Below are 20,688 nucleotides of genomic sequence, written 5' to 3' on the forward strand. Positions count from 1 at the left end.
CCATTTCCATTTTTTTTGCTTTGCAAGAAATACATTTATTAACATGTATGAAATTTGCACCTAATTTTCCCATTTGCATTGTTCATAGACATATGATTTATGAGGTATGCGTCATGCTTTAATGGTACTGTTTCAATTTACGTTATATGAACGTAGACATGTATATTGCTTATAGAGCACATGTGATGTGCAAAGTAATTATTGACAAACTTTTTATTATGGTGGGCGATCTTTGTTTTATTTTTGAGATTTGACGATAAAATTTTCACAAACAATTAAGCATTTCTGGTATGTTACAACAAAGTCCCACCCTGCCCCCCTTTTTTCTCCAGCCTTACTTCAACTTCAGTAAATGTTCAGTGAAAGGCTAGTTTCCCCCACCCCCACGAATAGTGATGTAAGGAAAATATATTGTAATAATTGGTACTGAATGTAGTTGGCATTGAAAAAAGTTCGCCTCCCCCCTCTAGGATTTTCGACTTTGAGCAAGAATACCCTGCTGTGTTTTTTTGCCTTGTCAACTTTCCAGGTAAGTAAAAAAAATTTTTTAAATGCTCCCCCCAACACACACACATACACTTTCAAAAACGATGCTATGTGAATGACTGCATTTGAAATAATCAACAGATTAAATGGTGGAAGGGGGGTCTGAATTACATGAGTCATCTATAGATAAATCATTTATAACTTGAATTTTCAATTCAACCCTTTTAAATAACACAGATTAGAAAATTCATAAAATTCAATAATTTGAAATTATTATCATTTTCCCCCCGAATATACTTTTATTTTTTTATGATATCTATGTGCGATATTTACGTTATATAAACAAACACTTCGTAAAAGGTAATGGCAAAAATATTTAACTTTTTAATATTTTAAATAATGTGCATTTCTCTGGGCATATAATAAAGAATAAATTAATGTAGCATTTTAGGGAATATTATCATTATTAAGTTAAAGAATTCTAAAATGTTAAAATAAAAAGAAAATGATTTCATTTAAATGAAAATTATGTCCTTTTTATTTTTACTAATAATTGAATCAAAGATTGTACACCCCTTTTACAAATGTGCTTAAACGTTTCATGAATGTTTATTTGTGTAACAAAATTTGATGTGTATTATATTAATTTTGTATTTGTAAAAAAAGTCTTTGTTTCCAAATATGGCTTTTCAACATCACGCAAATATCTTGGTGTAAAATTAGCCCTCCAACCGCTTTTATTTCGAAGGAGGCCAACAAAACAATGCATGAAGTATGTAAATCAAATTGCGATTTTTAATAACAGTACACTTTCATGTTTCAAATGACGTATAAAAGTGTTAATTTCAGTTCACTAATTTTTTTTACTTTTACAATAGACATTTGTGTTAAATTGAGAATGCTTGTGTTATATCATTCTCAAGCTTCAATGTGTACATGTATTATATCTATAGGCTGCAGCCCAGTCAACCATTGTACAATGTATATTTCCCCCTGATGAAGTGTCCACAGATTTAGATCAGATAGTTGTCTCCCTTGACAGAGATCTCGTGGATGATTTTTTGTCTGATCCACGCTGGGCGGAGTGTTAGACAAGGTGAGACGTCAAAGGGCAAACGTGAAGCTCGTATGGGATCTTTGCCTTTTATATTGATGAGAGATTAACATCCATTTATTAGTACAAAGAATTATTGATTCATGGTGGTCTTTATCAGAAACTTGATAATCATTTATTGATTGTAGATGCTACCAGTAGCACCACTTCACTAATCATCATCAATCAGCTGACAGATAAACTCCGCGCTCACGAGTACGTCATCAACTTCCTCATAAAGATGAGTCTCTGGGAACAGGTGAGGGTCAGGGGAACAGGCGAGTGTCAGGGGATACAAGGTCAGATTGGAGAGTTATTGTTACCATAGGTTTAAAGTTAAATTAATTAAAGTATTTAGGGAAAACTTTTTTTGCCATGAGGTAGTTGACTTTCTTTGTATTTTATGCCATTTTCAACAAAAGATGATGTTATAACAACTAAGTATAGGGGTTCCTTACTTTTTTATCTAAAGAATGAATTCTTATGAATTGCAGTTGAATCTAGTAACCATACGGGACACACGGATGTTGACAAGACATGTGATGTGTGAACACGCAGAAAAAGTACAGGCCGCCATTGCATTACGCCAATTACATGGGGAGTAGGTATCTATAAATAGACATGTAGTAAGTATGAGTATCATTCTGTATAGACATGTGATGTGTCAACATGCAGAAAAAGTACAGGCCGCCATTGCAAAACAGCAATTACACGGGGAGTAAGTATCAATAATACTTCATAGTATGTGTCATAGACACATAATTTATGAACCATGAGGGAGTTTCATGTATCTATAAAAAGACATGTGACTTTTTAATGCCACAAATTGAAACCTTCTTTATGTTATACCAATATCTTAAAGAAGTTACTTAGCAAAAATAATGTGTGCTTTATATGAGTTAATTGACGGAATACAAATACCTCTATAGGTTTACTGGTATAGTGGATGCTGCCATAAAGAAAGTGTTGGAGATGAGACGAGACGTCAACATTTCCCTAAACCTGACCCCACAGGACTTATTTTATAGAGAGGTATGTACTAAATCTGACCCTAAAGGACTTATTTTATAGAGAGGTATATAAATGTATTAAATCTGACACCACAAGAGTTGCTTTACAGAGAGGTATGTACTAAACCTCACACTAGACTTATTTTATAGAGAAGTGGGCGTGTTTCGTTATTTTCTATTTGTGTGTTACCTGTTTATCGTTTGGTGATTTTCTATTTGTGTGTTACCTGTTACAGGTGTCAAGGATACAGGAAGTAGTCGAGTGTTTGTTGGCGTATCAGGAGGAAGTACTGATGGCTGACGTCACGGTTTGAGATTCTCACCGTCATTACATCAGTCAACACAATATTACAGGTAAATATTGATAGAATCTAGTTTGCCCCATATTATTTTTGCGGTATTCATGTACAATGTATATTTCTGTACATCTTTTATTAAATTTTCATAACACCTGAAAACATGGGATTTTTTGTCTATCAACGCACCATGTTTTTAAGTTACCCTACTATTAGACCCCATCACATCTTTTTGAGAAGATTAAAATAACTTTAATTTAAAATATAGAGACATGAATATGCTGTTTATCTGTTGTGTTTAATTTACAGGAAATGTTACATAAAGCCCTACAGTATCGTCAGACCAAATCTACAATGTATGAATGTGAGGCCCCTCAAGGGGACGTCCCAGAATACATACCCTGGACATCTACAGGAGGAGATCATGGGATCAGGACATTCCTTGTTAAACAGGTTTAATACGGTTTACATAATTAATTTTTTACAAAAAAGTCACACAACTTTTAAATGCTCTATTGAGGGATCCTTAAAAAGAAATTGATAGAAAAGAAATTGATATTCACCTACTGAGTGAGAAAATGTCTACTATATTTATTTTAGTTCATAAGACGATAGAGGTAGTGTTTATTGTTTAGCATTAGTCTCTGGGTTATCTTAGTTCAGTAAGATGGTAGAATCGTGATTCATTTAGTTCTTTTTATTTATTTTATTTTATAAATGAAGAGGTGGTGATTAGTGTTTATTAAATGACTGTCTATTTTTAGTTCAGTAAGACAATAGAGGTCGTGATCCCTGAACTCCGTGACCCTGAAGGTCAGGAGAGGATTTACCAGCAGCTGGCCGCCATCGCTGATATCGTCCTGGACGGTTACGTCAGTCAGTTAGAGTCGCTAGAAAATAACGTCAGTAGACGACAGCACTTCAACGAACTACAGCGACGGTACGAACAGGACAGACAACAGCTGATTATGCCTCTCAGTAAGTTCTTATTGTTATATGGAGTGAAGAGTAGAGTACATGTATGTCTGTAAAAAGAGAATGATCAGAAATATAAAACTTACTGAAATAATAGAGAAATATTTACAAATCAGAAAATTTTATTTCATCCTTATCTATAAATAATTTAAAAGTAGAATTTTTAAAGTATAAATGCAATTCTATTTACATATTAATTTGTCTATTATTTATAAACTACTGATGAGTCAAGAGAAATGTATATCATTCTTGTATTTCATAAAGTATTACTGTTTCTATAAAAGTTTAACTAATTGGAACTTGATCACTGCATGGTTTATTTTCATAATAATTACTCGATTAACCATTCTTTGTTGACAGTGGAGGGGAAGCAGTAAGTTAGCAGGTCCCTAGCCGAGAAATATTGTGACTTTGAAATCCTGATTCAACTGTGTGAGTTATCACACAACACAGATAGGATAGAGAAATATCTACATCAGTTCTCTGACAAGGTATGTCTATAAATAGACAGGATAGAGAAATATCTACATCAGTTCTCTGACAAGGTATGTCTATAAATAGACAGGATAGAGAATTATCTACATCAGTTCTCTGACAAGGTATGTCTATAAATAGACAGGATAGAGAAATATCTACATCAGTTCTCTGACAAGGTACTGTAAACAAATTTTTTTCGCGACAACTTTTTTTCTCCATTTACCAGGAGTAAACTAGTTCGCAACAATAAATTTTCGCGATCAAGCCGTTTTCGGAACTGTTTTTAATTAAAAAAAAAAAGACTTTAAGGACCTGTTCGCGACGAGATATATTCACGATGACAAAGCTTTAGCGAATCTCGAGAAAAAAATTTCTCTTGCGCGAATAAGTTGGTTTACAGTATGTCTATAAATAGACAGGATACAGAAATATCTACATCAGTTCTCTCGCAAGGTACACATTTTCTATCTACACATACAGATGTTTCATGCAATTAATAAAAATAATTTTCAATTTATTTTAATGGAGTTTGAGAGTAAAGAGTTTTAGATATAATGAAGAATGGTAACAATTATTGAAAATAATTAATTGAAATATTTATTTTTTCAGGGTTTTGCAAATTTCCTATACACATGGTACATGAAAGAAGGTAGGTAGCATAATCCTAACGAATAAATATAAAACCTGAACATGTAAGAAGTTATTTATACATATTTGATTTTTATAAAATTTCACATGTATGTGATTTGTTAATGTTTGTATGTTCAGGTAAGAGAGGAAAGCTCCTGGCTTTACCAGTCAGTCAACAGAGAGAACTGGATAGATTTCTACAAAAGGAGGACATTAAATCTCTAAGCTGGCTCCATAATATACAGACCAACAACTTCTCTAAGGTAAATCACATCTGGACATCCGATTACCTTTGAATTCAAAGAAACCCATTTGAATCCATTAAATTAATCCTGGAATTTGACCTGCTTAAAAGCATAAACAAATTGTAACCTTTGCCAAATCATTAGATAGGTTGGTTTTTCAGCAGATTTTACGGAGTATCCAATATTTGTTTTTACCTCATATGACCTAGGGGTTAAATCTTAGCAATGTTTTGCTGATCCCACCTCTGATGTTTCGGAGGTCCGTGTTTGCTCTGCTCTTATTTTGTTTATTTGTTTAATGGACGTTGAGATTGAGTGCTGTTCGTTATTTCCATATCCTTCCCTTTGCCCTAACAGTGCATCAGTATGTCATTGTGTGTTTATGGAAAGTTTGATCTAGTATTTTTTTTTATTTTCAGGCCCACACCACTCTTTTAGAGTTGGGCAAAATGGAGCAGGGCTCTCTGGCAAAGAAAAAGGTCAGGTTTTGTTGATAATAATTCATTTATTTGATATCTTATTACTCATTAAAACCTGTTCTCTTATGAAAAAAGGAAATGTTTTCTCTACCTCTTCAATTAACAACAATGTGCTTATAATAAACAATGATAATAAATAATGAAAGGAAGATGGACTTGTCATTTGTAGATGCTATCATGCTTTATAAACTTGTAGACAATGTTAACTAGTTTAATTTTCTTTGGACAGGTATTGTTACAATTAAATGTGAATGCACAAGTATTGCTTAAAAATTGCTGAAGACAAATGTTGTTTGATCTTTTTATTTTTACATGTACATGTATATATACATTATCAAATTTATTAGCAAAACACTTCATTTATATTTTGACTGTGTAGGTTTTGTGGTTAATAAAACATTTAGTTGGTACATGTATCTTATTAAGTCAGGAATACTTCTCTTTTGATCCTCCTCCTTTTTTTCTTGAATAAACAAGAGTGTTTAATAATAAACTGAAAGAAAGATGGACTTTTCATTTAGATGCTATCATGCTTTTTAATCATGTAATCTAAAGTTGAATTTTCTTCTGGACAGGTAAGTGTTTAATTATATAATAAAATTATTAATATTATGTATTGTGTAGAAGATTGCTTAAGAACATTATCGAATTTGTCAGTATAACACCTCAGTTATGTGTTTATGTCCCTGACTGACTGAGTAGTCGTACGTTTTGTTTTGTAGACACTGTTAAGTCTAAGTAAATTGGCCGGACTAGCAGCTGACCCAGATAATGGAGAAATAGACAGCAACATACTAGGTAGGTATTAGTAGTCAGATAATGGAGATATAGACAATAACATACTAGGTAGGTATTAGTAGTCAGATAATGGAGATATAGACAATAACATACACGTACTAGGTAGGTATTAGTAGTCAGATAATGGAGATATAGACAATAACATACATGTACTAGGTAGGTATTAATAGTCAGATAATGGAGGTTCGTATTTTAAATTAAGTGTATAAGACATTATTCTTACCACATGGGTTCAGTAAAACATTTAATTCATGAAACGAACCTTTAAGAACCTTTGATGAAGTCGTATGCTCTAATTTCTATTATAATATTATGTTATAATATCAGGAAGAGGTTGCTATTGTTTACCAAAAAAAAATAATAACATTGTTATTAAAATGTACAGTAATTTACTTATTAAAAAGTTGCATTTTACAGTGGCTGGAACGTTATTGTTGACAAACCAATCGTGCAGAATCGTTCGTGTATAGTGAGTGAACGTTCATTTAAGTTCGTTAGTGTATCAGACTCAATCGTGTGCGTTTTTAATCGTGCGAGATCGTGCTTTTAGAATCGTGTAAATTTCGTTTTGTAAGTTTTTATCAGAATGTTATTTCTAAAATATGCATTTCCCTTGTTTGTTTTTCTTAATAAATTATATAAAATCAAAATAAAATGAAAAAGTGCAATTTACATAATAGAATGCAGAACGAACTAATTATCGCTCGTAAACAAGCAATATAGTAAGTCGTACAATATTAAGTCCTCGTCAAATAAGCCGATTGATATTGTGTTAAACCGTACTTAGATCTCTTACGCCTTTCTGAAAAATCTGATTTAGTTATTATTTATTTCTTATTGTGTTCAAGATAATCTCGAAATCAATTCATTGAAAATAAATATTTTTTTTTTACAAAGAAATAAACATTTCTCAATGCTTACATTGCTACATAGTATAGTTAGTCGACAAATATACATGCACACGGCATGATTTTCGGGAGTTTTGATTATCTGTGTTTATCTCTTGAGCTTATTTGAAACTAATAAATTTAAATTTCTGCAAATAAAAAGTTGAATAATTGGCAAGTTTATCACACATTGAATAAATGGAATCATAAGGATAAAATTTGTAATTATAAATTAAGTCATTCAATGCTGCCATTTTTGTTGAATCGTATCCTCCTTTCTGCATATCATGATATCCAATTTAATCAAATTATACGACCCACATACATGTATATCGTCTAATCTAATAAAACGAACAAAATCCGTTTTCTTTGACGGAGAATTACCTTAAAAATAACTATTTTTAATCTGAAATATTCAGTCTTGCATATATTTAGTTACAGAAATATCATTTTCCGTTTTTTTTTTTCAAAGTCTATGAAATAATATTAATAATTCTTTGAAATCTTAAATAAGTATTAAGCTTTATTTCGTTTTGAAAATATTAATTCCTAAATATTTTGAACTATTTTGAGTGAAAAAACGTGCGTTTGCGTTAACAATCGTGCAAGATCGTATAACGTGTAGAATCAAGAACGTGAAAGATCGTTCGTGTAACAGGTTTAATTGTGCGTTAATCGTGCGGCGTTCGTGTTACGCGATCGTTCGTGTAAGTTGTCAACAATAACGTTCCAGCCATTGTAGTCCATTTACAAATTAATATAGCAACCAAAAAACTAGCTCGGTTGAAATTATTTTTGAATGGTCCTTAGATACTAAAGAATTCTGACACAGAAAAAAAACATTTTCTTCTTTTGCTTTCTTTGCCTGAAGTATAAAATGATGTATTTACTGTACACTATTGTACAGGATTTATGTTTAAATTTATTTTACTTTTTGTTAATTTCAGACATCAATGAAGAACAAGAATTAATTGCCCATCAGCAGCAGTTACCTGCCCTTGTCATAGAGGTTAACTTATATATTAACTATTGTTTTATAACATTATGTTTTTATCTTCACCTATTTATGTTCATCTTATATCAATTAACTCACAAATCCAATTTAACAAAAATTGGAATAATGAAATAGTAAATTTTAACAAAAATCAGTTTTCTTGTAGAACCTTGGCATGGAGCCAAACAATATGAGAGTTCTCTCCCCTGTACAGCTGATAGAGGTGTGTATCGGTGGGGACTTCCACCTTAATTTCTGTCTCTATTGATTGTAGACCATAAAGAAAAATTGTACAAAACATTTAGTATTCTCTTGCCTTTAAATGCTTATATTGTAAATTTTATTGTATTATTTATTTTTTTTCCAGTTATACATCTCAGGAACAAACATTGATGCCACGGAATATGACTTCAAGAAAGCTCTGGATCTCTTACAATACATAGACAAGGTAAATGTATAAAAATGTGAGTATAATAAAAAAAAGTTAATTAAATGCACATGTACATAGGAATTTGAGCAATAAATAAACAACAGACGGGGGTATCTTTACTTATTAATGTCTCAGAAGATTCAATTTTTTTGTAGAAGATAGATTTTAAGAACAGATAGCTTCCTTTTCCAGTTTAATGTATTTTTTGAATACCTCTGAAAATATAAGAACAGAGATATTCAAATATGGATAAGAATTGTGCCTTTAATTTTTTATTGAAGACTATATTAAACCCCAGAGTTTTCAGCATTTATTTTCTTTCAGACTGACCCATCAATAGACTATGAAAGTCTGAGGATGCACATTTGGGCCCAGTCTATTCTTAGAGACAGGTAAGGGCTCAGGTAGAACTATAGAATCATGATACCTGTAACGCAGCATTGTTAAGGCTTGAATTAGGGGGCGGGGCCTAATTTATACGGGAAAAGTTTACTGTGACGTCACACAAAAAATATGACTTTTATGTATTTATCATAATATTACCTGAAAATGAAATAATTTGCAACTTTTAACTGTATTAGAATAATAAAAAACAATTAAACTTATCAATGCATTAAAAAAAGTTGCTAGGTAAATCCCGTACAGCTGGTTTTGAACAAAGCAGTGATTGCGATGAACTTGTATATATGACGTCATTTTGGTAAACATGACGTATTTCATGTACTTTGAGAGGCAGATTGAGGAATTTTTTTAACAATGAAAAATGCGTTTTATAATAAAACGGAATATTATTTACAGGTTTTAAATAGTCGATTTATACCAATGTAGATCCTTTGTTTAGTGCGATTATTGATTAACTTTCCAGAGAATGTATTTTATAAATTATGTTGTGTTTTTATGTACAGGTTACATATATTTTACATCGTGATGTACCATAAAATCGTACTTTCGCAAGGGCATACACTGCATAGATCTTAATCATTTTTTGAATATAGATAGAGGATATTATTCTTAACTTGAAAAGTGCTGCTGCTCTCTTTGAATTGAGGGCGTGATTTCATAAGTACACAAAATATTTGGTAAAAGTCTAATATTTTTTTACATTGGCCTATTTACTTGAAAATTTATCTATCAAAACGCGAATTCTATTCAAAGCAGCAGCACTTTTCAGAAACTACAAAGTACACAGGTAAAATTGCAACGTATGTTGAACATATGTTTAACATACGTTTAACATATGTTCCGAAACATATGTTCGCCATAAAAAACGAGCAACATATGTTAAACATACGTTTCTAAACATATGTTGATTATATGTTTAACATATGTTATTCATATGTTTTGTATGATCATATGATGAACATATGTTTGTGTTCATATGTTGAACATATGTTGAGCATATGTTAATTTTATTTCTTTCCTTACATTTTCCTATTAATAATTGGTATTTCTTTGGATTGCGATGTGAACCTAATATTAAACTTGGCCTTAAATGCCTTAAGCAAACAATAAGAAATTAAATCAAAATTGTAAGCATTAATCCTGTATTTATTTTTCAAATTTTTACACAATTCTGGCTTTGTATCCCTGACAGTGACTGCATAGCTTCTGAAATGATGAAGAAAATGATTCAGTAATCAAGAAGTCCCAATGTCATGATGATTAAATGTATTATTAATTAAAATATGTTACAAAAAAAGAAATTACCTTGAGCACTTAAGAAATTTCTTCAGCCCCTTCGATAATGGTCAAACGGTTTGAAAACTTCTCATGTTAAGGCACGGGTGGAGCCTACAATGTAAAGTTTCTGTTGATTGAGCTCTTGGAAATACAAAAATAAAACACTGCAAGTAATTAAGGTATATGTAATGTGATTTGAAACTAAATAACAGATGAAATTGTGAAAAGGTAACGATGACAACGATTACGACAGACAAGGGAAAGACTTCAATCCAAAAAGCTCATTCTAGTCTTAGGCACAGGTGAGCTTTGAAGCAATAATATTTACATTTGCAAATGTTAGCCTTTATATAACACTACTGAAAGCAATGCGTAACTATAACTGTATAAATGACATGCAGGTACTGGGTCAAGAGGTCATAGATGTGCGTATAGATAATCGTTCGACGTAATATCTCAGTGACATCATAAAAGGTCGACGTGCGTTCAGTGAATAACATACATGCCGTTGGGTTTGAAAAATAATGCATTTCACACGTTAAAAGTCACAATCATGTAAACATAAATTATGAATATAAATTCATCATAAAAGCCTTCGGGCTTTATGGAATTTAATCTCGTGACCAACCTGTATTTATATCCCGATATATGTTCAAAAATGATAACTTAAGCTTATTTCTTAAGCAATAACTTTTTCAAAATTTTGACAATTGAATTTGGAATGTTTAATTAGTAAATACAGATTGCAAAACATGCTATAGGCATAATTCACAATGATCAAGATACAAATGTATAACCCTTGACCAAAAAATAAATACTACAAAACAACCAGACAATTAAAAAAAACCAGACATTTTGAATACATTATAATCCTAAAACTTCCATGGGAAGAATATATAAAAAAGTTTTTAGTTCATAACAGATTATTTACTTACCTATTTTGAAGCAAGCTTGGGGTCATGGTGTCTGTTCTTCAATGTATTCACGGTGAAAAAGGCAGGTTGTATATTACACCTGTAAAAATATCAAATAATAATTTACACAGTTTATCATGTGAGTAATTAACTGCAACACAGACTGTGGTTTCTCTACTAGTGTTGATAAAAAAAAAAAAAAATGTTAATTGATATATAAATAATCAATGAATTAACTGATACTTGTTGGAGTTTTTTTAATTCAGTTTTTTTTTTCAGTATTTTATTTTAATTTCATGAAACTGAATACACACATTTTTAGCTCACCTGAGCTGAAAGCTCAAGTGAGCTTTTCTGATCACCCGGCGTCTGTCGTCCGTCCGTCCGTCCGTCCGTCCGTCTGTCCGTCCGTCCGTCCGTCTGTAAACTTTTCACATTTTCAACTTCTTCTCAAGAACCACTGGGCCAATTTTAACCTAACTTGGTACAAAGCATCCTTAGGTGAAGGGGAATTTAAATTCTAAAAATCAAGGGCCAAGACCCCTTCCAAGGGGAGATAATCAAGAAAATACGAAAATAGGGTGGGGTCATTAAAAAATCTTCTTCTCAAGAACCACTGGGCCAGAAAAGCTGAAACTTATGTGGGAGCATCCTGGGGTAGTGTAGATATTAAATTGTTAAAATCATGACCCCCGGGGGTAGGGCGGGGCCACAATAGGGAATCCAAGTTTTACATAGAAATATATAGAACAAATCTTTAAAAATCTTCTTCTCAAGAACCACTTGGCCAGGAAAGTTGAAACTTATGTGGAAGCATCCTTGGGTAGTGTAGATATTAAATTGTAAAAATCATGACCCCCGGGGTAGGGCGGGGCCACAATAGGGAATCCAAGTTTTACATAGAAATATACAGAACAAATCTTTAAAAAACTTCTTCTCAAGAACCACTGGGCCAGGAAAGCTGAAACTTATATGGAAGCATCCTTGGGTAGTGTAGATATCAAATTGAAAAAATCATGACCCCCAGGGGTAGGGCGGGGCCACAATAGGGAATCCAAGTTTTACATAGAAATATATAGAACAAATCTTTAAAAATCTTCTTCTCAAGAACCACTGGGCCAGGAAAGCTGAAACTTATGTGGAAGCATCCTTGGGTAGTGTAGATATTAAATTGTAAAAATCATGACCCTCGGGTAGGATAGGGCCACAATAGGGAATCCAAGTTCTACATAGAAATATATAGAACAAATCTTTGAAAATCTTCTTCTCAAGAACCACTTGGCCAGGAAAGCTGAAACTTATGTGGAAGCATCCTTGGGTAGTGTAGATATTAAATTGTTAAAATCATGACCCCCCAGGGGTAGGGCGAGGCCACAATAGTGAATCCAATTTTTACATAGATATATATAGAACAAATCTTTAAAAATCTTCTTCTCAAGAACCACTGGGCCAGGAAAGCTGAAACTTATGTGGAAGTATCCTTGGGTAGTGTAGATATTAAATTGTTAAAATCATGACCCCCGGGGGTAGGGCGGGGCCACAATAGGGAATCCAAGTTTAACCTAGAAATATATAGAATAAATCTTTAAAAAACTTCTTCTCAAGAACCTCTGGGCCAGGAAAGCTGAAACTTATGTGGGAGCATCCTTAGGTAGTGTAGATATTAAATTGTTAAAATCATGACCCCCGGGGGTAGGGCGGGGCCACAATAGGGAATCTAAATTTTACATAGAAATATATAGAACAAATTTTTTAAAAATCTTCTTCTCAAGAACCACTTGGCCAGGAAAGCTGAAACTTAAGTGGAAGCATCCTTGGGTAGTGTAGATATTAAATTGTAAAAATCATGACCCCCGGGGGTAGGGCGGGGCCACAATAGGGAATCCAAGTTTTACATAGAAATATATAGAACAAATCTTTAAAAATCTTCTTCTCAAGAACCACTTGGCCAGGAAAGCTGAAACTTATGTGGAAGCATCCTTGGGTAGTGTAGATATTAAATTGTTAAAATCATGACCTTCGGGCGTAGGGCGGGGCCACAATAGGGAATCCAAGTTTTACATAGAAATATATATAGAACAAACCTTTTAAAAAGATCTGCATCACCCAAGTTACTCAGGTGAGCGATGTGGCCCATGGGCCTCTTGTTTTTCTTATTGTTCTTTTGACAATTGTAAATCATGAACGCATAAAGTAGTACCTTGTATGTCTGTTTTAGATGAAAATTTATCCCCAACATGTAGATATTTTGTTGTCTTATGGCCAGAAAATGTGCTGGAATATTGCTCTGTGAAAAAAAAGAGTTGGATATATTTTTTAAAAAGCCATTAAATCATGAATTTAGATACAAGTACAAAAAGAATTTTCTCAGGAAATATTCTTTCCTTGAATAGTCATTACTTCATTACTGGTAATCACTATGATTATTATTGTATGTACCTGATTTGTAATCACACAATCGCTACTAAAATCGGCATTGGGTCAATAACTTTGTTCAATCATCACTCAAATCGGCTTTGAATAAAAACGGCACTGGGACGCTGAACTTAGGTTGCTCAATACATAGGCCTAATAAATACAAAAAGTTTTCATTAAATTGACGAAAGAGCCGTATGGATAGCGATCTGAACATAACATTTTACTTGAACTGCTACACAAAGTTTCTACTTTCACTTTCATATCGAGATCGTTGTATAATACAATGTATGTCAGCATAATTATTGCCCAAAGGAAAACAAATTTACATGAAAAATTGGTAATGCTGGATCCGTATGGTTTTTCATTTATCATAAACAAATCCACTTTTTTTTATTTGATCACCAGGTAAGGCAGGTTCGGCTTTTATGAACTGCACCTGTACTTGTTGATAGGAATGCTGCGCTATACACAAAGTTTATTCGCTTCTCTGTAACCGTAATGAAATGATTTTAACACCATGAACTAGGCCAAAAGTCTTCAAAAAATATCTGAGAGCACTTACCCTTTTCCAACACCCAAGACTTCTGCTGCAGCAATGACGTCAAATGTGACGTACACTTCCATCCGATATAAACCAAAACCGGTCCGGAATAAACCAAATGAAAACGGTTTAAAATTTACAATAATTTTTGTTTCCACTTGATAAATTTAGTTTTAAAAAAGTAAAATATTTTTGAAGATTTGAAGAGGGTGGGGTGCAGAGTAACAGAGTAGACATCCTTCTTTTTTATGCGAGCGTCTACAAGAAATGATTATCTACATTCAAGATTGTAAATAAATAGGCCTATTTGTATACATTCAAATTCATCTTGATATATATGTTTTTTAATTTTTTTTTACTTGAAGTACATTTGCTTAAAATTAACATAAAATAAATTTTGTGTAATTTATATTAGACTTTAAAGCAGGCCACAACTTTCTCTCTAGGCCGGGAGGGGGGGGGGTGTCTACGAATGGTATACCCAGTCCAAAATATGTAACCCAGAAATTAATGGAATAGCTGAACTTAGTCTATTATGATTTTAATTTATGATTTATCTAAAATGTAAGGTAACTCTCAACTTTGTTGGCAGGAAAAATGAGCTGTTGAACTTTTCCTGACATTGGAGATGTTTTATTGTAAAAATTGTCAAACTCAAAACATATGTTAAACATATGTTTGAAATAATCATATGTTGAACATACGTTAAACATATGTTAAACATATGGTTACCACAAACATATGTTTAACATATGTTTTGAGTCAGCTATATGTTGAACATATGTTTTAAACATATGTTCAACATAGGATTAAAACATATATTAAACATACTGCGGAAAATTCATATGTTCAACATATGTTTAACTTATGTTCAACATATGGTTCTCAAAACATATGGTGAACATACGTTGCAATTTTACCTGTGTATGCAGAAACAATTAAAAGCTTGAAAATTTATCTATCAAAACGCGAATTCTATTCAAAGCAGCAGCACTTTTCAGAAACTACAAAGTATGCAGAAACAATTAAAAGCTTGAATTTTTAATTTAAACTAGGGTTTGCCCTTGCTATATTGAAATATGTTTTTGACCTACATTCAGTATACGTACTATGCATTCATCACGTGACTGCCCATCGATGGGACTAAACTTCATACAGTACACAGTGGGTTATGCTATGCTATTTCCATAGGTATTTAATTTCTGTGATAATAAAACAGCTTAATTGATATAAATTCAATTTTAAATAAAATCCCCCTTTTAGCACATATATTTTCCCTTGATTTCTCATAGTAGGCCTTAACAGTGCTGCGAAGGTATTTAAGTTTTTTGCTCCATTTGCCTCAATTACATGGAGAAATTGAATGGAATTTCATGTCATCTGATGATTACAATATGACAATAAAGATTTATTTTAAAGGATAAATTTTCATTGCATAAATTATTTGTATACTTTAACAAAATACAATGAAAGAACAAAAGTTGTGTTTAATATTAACAGCTGGCAACAAGATGATTCAGTGGATGTTATGGAGACCATCATGAATACTGTGTTCTTTAAAACAGTGGACTTGGCTTACAAAGAAGGTAGGTTATTGTGAAGATGTGTTGATCTTGTAATAAGGTATGTTAATACATGTAACAGTGGACCAGGCTTATAAAGAAGGTAGGTTATTGTGAAGATGTGTTGATCTTGTAATAAGGTATGTTAATACATGTAACAGTGAACCTGGCTTATAAAGAAGGTAGGTTATTATCAAGATGTGTTGATCTTGTAATAAGGTATGTTAATACATGTAACAGTGGACCTGGCTTACAAAGAAGGTAGGTTATTGTGAAGATATGTTGATCTTGTTATAAGGTATGTTAAAACATGTAATTTTAATAGCTTTTTCATAAGGATTTTTTTGTGTGTGCATCATTGGAATTTTAATGTTTTTGTATTTGAATTTTCGGTGAAAAAACAATCTTTCTGAAAACAGTTTCTTTACCTGTTGAATATAAGAAACAAATATTTTTTTCTAGAAAGCAATGTTATTATAAAATTGCTGAAAACAATGATTTTTACTGACAAAGACAATAGTTTTGTCTTGGGCGAACTACTACTAAGTTTTTTTTATATTCTGATAAATGAAAGTCTTTTTTTCTTTATTTAGGAATGGACGTGAAGACATTTATGCCAGAATTGAGGGCAGTGTTACATTGTGATGAACTTGGAGAACTTAAAGATAATGCTGGATTTCAGTATTTGATACAGGCTGGATATGAGCATATTGGACAAGTTTTATGAATTATATTGAGAGACAGACTGTTTTAGATACAAAGCTTTGCATGTATGAACATATTGGATAAGTGTTAGGATTTATGAATAGTTGTTAACCAAAATTTCAATTCTGATATAATTAAGTGAAATAGAGGAGGACAGGCAATGTAGTAAATGTGCAAAATATGAAAAGGTAGCACAGTAATAATGCCATTCGCAGTAGAATTAAGGTGAAGATTGGAATATTGATAAGGAATGTTGCAATAAAAGCCAAAAATTTACTCCTTTTGCTGCTTTTTTTATACTGTATAGAAGGTTTCTTGAGCAGATGAAAAATTTGACTTTAATTTTTTTCATTGATTAAAGTTTTCATGTACATGTGCATACAAGTATTTTTTCCAAACATGGAGTTCAAACCATTAGTGTAATTTTATTTAAAGATATAAAAGGAAAATGCTTTAGGAATCTTTTTTAAATTTGATGTTTATTTGTACTTAGTGTGAAATCCTGCGAAAATAGTTAATTTAGGGCTTCATCTTTGAAGAAATTGATGCTGCTGTCTGTATAGCTAGCATATAGATGTTTTAATGTATGCTGACAAGTTTTATCCGAATGAGGAAAATGTAAATTAAAGCTCCACTTTAGTGTTCTTTTTTCATGTGGACTTTATCAGAAACATTAAGGAATGAATATTCTGTTTGTTGATTTACAAATGAATATAAATTCTTGACATAATAGATACATGTAAAAAGTTTGGATTTACATAAAAGTGTTGTGTTTGATATGTACTTTGCCTTAATAGTAGTCAGGGTTTGACACATGATGCACAAGCCGGAGGTTGTATTTATTATGCTTACTGTTGAATAGATAACGACAATATTATTTCCAATGTTTCCTCACCTTTTCCAATCATGTTTGTACATGCCTATTATGATGTCACAATGCACTACATGTACGTCATAATCTTCTTTTCTTTATTTTGAGTGTTTCATGCAAATATATTATATTCATGCATATACATTATAAGTATATTATAAGATATCTGAACTATTTTGTTCATTACATGGACAGAGAAAGTTTTTTCTTGCTAACATAATCCAACTATCAAAATTACTTACAGTATAACCTCTAATTAGAAAGGATTTCTATGATTTAAGGTCACCTGAGTCACTCAAGTGACCTATTGCTAACTGTTGTCTTCCATTCTCAATCAGTCGTAACCTTTTAAATATCTTAGCCTCTTCTCTGCATAGAGAACTGCACAACAAATTTAAACTAATTTCGGCACAAAGTATCTATGGGTAAAGCGGAACAAGATTTGTAAATTTCATAGTTCCTGCCCCCCCCGGGGAAATTTTGAGGGGTAAAATTAAAGCAATGTTTAAAATTCTCCTTCTTTGCTCCTAGACATCAAGCAGCCAAACTGTTTGCATGATTGTAATCAGTATTGAGTCTTTTACCAAAATTGTGAAAATCATGGCCCCAGGGTTAGGGGTTCCATTACTTTAATTTGACTGGACTACATATATAAAAGGTAAAAATCATTATTTTTTTTAAGTCTCCTCTGTTCCTGGGCATTAAATAAGCTAACCAAGTACATAGTTATGTTGGATAATGCTGCCTCTTTCAAAATTGAAAATTTCATGGCCCCAGGGTCAGGGGTTTTGGTTTAAGGGCGGGGCTTTATTGATCTTATAGTGAAAATGCACAAATTCTTTGAAAATTTTCTGCGCCTTATTGTTATGAGTGCTAATATTCTACTAAATTTTGCTTAATTCATTATTATGGTTTATATTTTGTGTGGATTTTATTTGCTCACTACACTACCATAGATTCAATTCAGGTATTACCGGTCACAGTAGCCTAGTGGTAGAGCGGTCGCTTCGTGATCGGAAGGGCCGGGTTCGATTCTCGATCGCGGCGCTGCGTCATACCTAACACGTAAACAAAGGTAGTGAATGTTCCTTCGCCATGCGCTCGGCACTGGAAGTGAAAGTCACGGGTCTTTCGGATATGACCTTAAAAACGTATGTCCCGTGTCACGGTAGGCGTTGGCACGATAAAGAACCCTCACTGCTCAATGGCCCTGAGTGCCGAGTATAGGTCAAAATTTGAAGCCCTTCACCGGCATCGGTGAAGTCTCCATATGAGTGAAAAATTCTCAAGAGGGACGTTAAACAATATACAATCAATCAATTCAGGTATTTAATTTTTTTTACATGACTTGTGCTATTTTGAGCAACAAACAGATTGTCATTTGTATCTGTACACAGTACCCAGGGTCCACATAATTCACACTGTATGTAATTAAGGAACTGTCCATCCTGGTCTATGATGTGCACGCAGTTATTGTAATTATCAGCTGTTAGGATGTGACCCTGACTGTCTGTGGTGATTCCTAGTGGAGTGAATTGGCTGTTGTTTGGAGCAGGAGTATGTCCAGTGTACCTGAATCTCAGTTTCCCGGCCTGATTGACCACCACTACTGCACTAGCTAGACAGTCAGACACACAGATATCCAAGTTCCTGTTCTCAGTCATGTATATGTATCCATAATAATCATAACTAAATGAATAGAGAGGATTACCTTTATCATCAAACTGAATGGTTTGTTTTTCTGTGGAGCCAGAGTAACGGACAACTTTTGTTTCTGTTTTTGTTTCATCATCTCTATACATGATAATCAGCAGGTCACCGGAGGAGGTACTACAGACACGAATTGGATCCCAGTGCTTCTGTATTTTGATCACTTCCTCTTTCTTCTCATTCTTTGCAACGTCCACAGTTCTGTCCCTTCCGTCAATATACACTAGATCTCCACTTTTTGTCACTGCAATGTCAGTTGAGATGTTCCCTGACCTGGTTCTGATTGACTTGAGTAGTGATCCCTGGTTGATGCTGTAGAGTTTCATGATGCTATCATATCCCTTTGTCCAGATTTCTTTATCACTCACACAGGCCATACTATAAATTTGTTTATACTCAGTATCTATGGTGGTGACAATCTCCGGTTTATCAAGCAGCTGTTTGACTGGCGGAGAGGATCCAGCTTCTGGTGATTTCTGTTTTGTCTTCAAGCTGTAGCCATGTTTATCTGAAGTAAAAGAACTTGATGATAAGGTTCCGAACAGTTTACCAAGTTTTTCTCCTTGAATTTTTCCTGGAGTAAATTTGGGTAAAGATGGTGCAAATTTTTGTGGAAGAATTCTGTATATATTTACATTTGATGTGAAATCAAATAGTTTTGACAAGTCATATGTTTCTATATCCATTTCAACTAGGTTGATTTCATCTTTGATGTCAGACATTGTCATGTTTATTTCATCCAGATGTTTCTGTAGAGTTTTTAACTGTGTGTTTTTCATCTCATCAACTTCAGCTTTAAGTTTCTGGACAAGTTTGTCAATTTCTCTATGCGAGTACTCTCCCTGTTTTGTTATGGCTGTTGAGAGATCTCCATATTCCGTTTCCAACTGACTCATTCTGTTTTGTACATCAAAGGCAATGTCCTCGTAGGTTGGATAAATTGTTTCCTTTAATTCAGTTTGTTGTTTCGTGATTTTGTCTTTTTTCTCATCTAAAGCCTGCATTATTTCTTATAGTTTATGACCCAGATGTTGATCAGATGCAAGGCATTTTGTACAAACAGGAATATCACATTTTTTACAGAACATTGTACTTTTTTGTTTATTGTGAGATTTACATTCAGGGTATCGGGGGGTTGATTTCTTGGACTGAAATTTAACAATTTCATGTTTCTTGGATTCATCAGATATTATGTGTTCTCCCACACAGGCCTTACACAGGTTGACAAGACATGTATCACAGTGCATCTGTACCACAGCAATCTCGCACAGGTCACATCGCATCACGTCCTGGGCACTGGTACGGGGGTCCATGGTTAAACTTTTGACTCTGAAGTAAAGAGTTAATAAGGCTTTAAGGTAGAGATAAAGTACGTATAATATTAAGAAATGAATTAATCTTTCATCGATATGAGATATGTAGGAGGAAAATTTTGCTGGATTTCAAACAATGATTGTTGTTTTTTTTCAATCACCAATAGTAAAATT

The 20,688-nt window shown here is 33.0% G+C and overlaps 1 protein-coding gene, 1 long non-coding RNA gene and 1 pseudogene across 4 annotated transcripts; 1 reads left to right on the plus strand and 2 right to left on the minus strand.

Annotated features, from left to right (window-relative positions):
• LOC134260238 (nuclear pore complex protein Nup133-like) overlaps nt 1–16,896 on the plus strand; it is a 115,551-nt pseudogene extending 98,655 nt beyond the window's left edge.
• Nucleotides 10,341–14,485, minus strand: LOC134260246 (uncharacterized). Of its 3 annotated transcripts, none has more exons than XR_009990500.1 (6): nt 14,375–14,485; nt 13,834–13,962; nt 13,595–13,681; nt 11,416–11,494; nt 10,508–10,591; nt 10,341–10,408 (listed from the first exon to the last, which is right to left on the minus strand). It is a non-coding gene; the product is annotated as an uncharacterized LOC134260246 (long non-coding RNA). The 3 variants fall into 3 exon arrangements; XR_009990501.1 differs by having other exon boundaries at nt 14,139–14,485; XR_009990502.1 differs by lacking the exon at nt 13,595–13,681.
• Nucleotides 16,897–17,760: 864 nt separating the features above from the next.
• Nucleotides 17,761–20,205, minus strand: LOC134260239 (uncharacterized). The gene is made up of 2 exons (XM_062742813.1): nt 18,835–20,205; nt 17,761–17,910 (listed from the first exon to the last, which is right to left on the minus strand). Exons 1-2 carry the CDS (start codon nt 20,203–20,205, stop codon nt 17,761–17,763), a joined length of 1,521 nt encoding a protein of 506 aa, XP_062598797.1.
• Nucleotides 20,206–20,688: the final 483 nt, after the last annotated feature.

The sequence above is a fragment of the Saccostrea cucullata genome, unplaced genomic scaffold (genome assembly GCF_032062105.1).
Source record: "Saccostrea cucullata isolate Sc308-1 unplaced genomic scaffold, CSIRO_AGI_Scuc_v1 ctg1376, whole genome shotgun sequence".
Lineage (NCBI taxonomy): Eukaryota > Metazoa > Mollusca > Bivalvia > Ostreida > Ostreidae > Saccostrea > Saccostrea cuccullata.

Excerpts from the sequence above, each read along its gene's own strand:
- LOC134260239 (XM_062742813.1), bottom strand. The coding sequence starts at position 20,205 with ATGCAGGCTTTAGATGAGAAAAAAGACAAAATCACGAAACAACAAACT. Across the intron at positions 17,911-18,834 it reads CTCAAAATAGCACAAGTCAT|ATACTTTGTGCCGAAATTAG; the intron begins GTAAAAAAAATT and ends CTTTACCCATAG.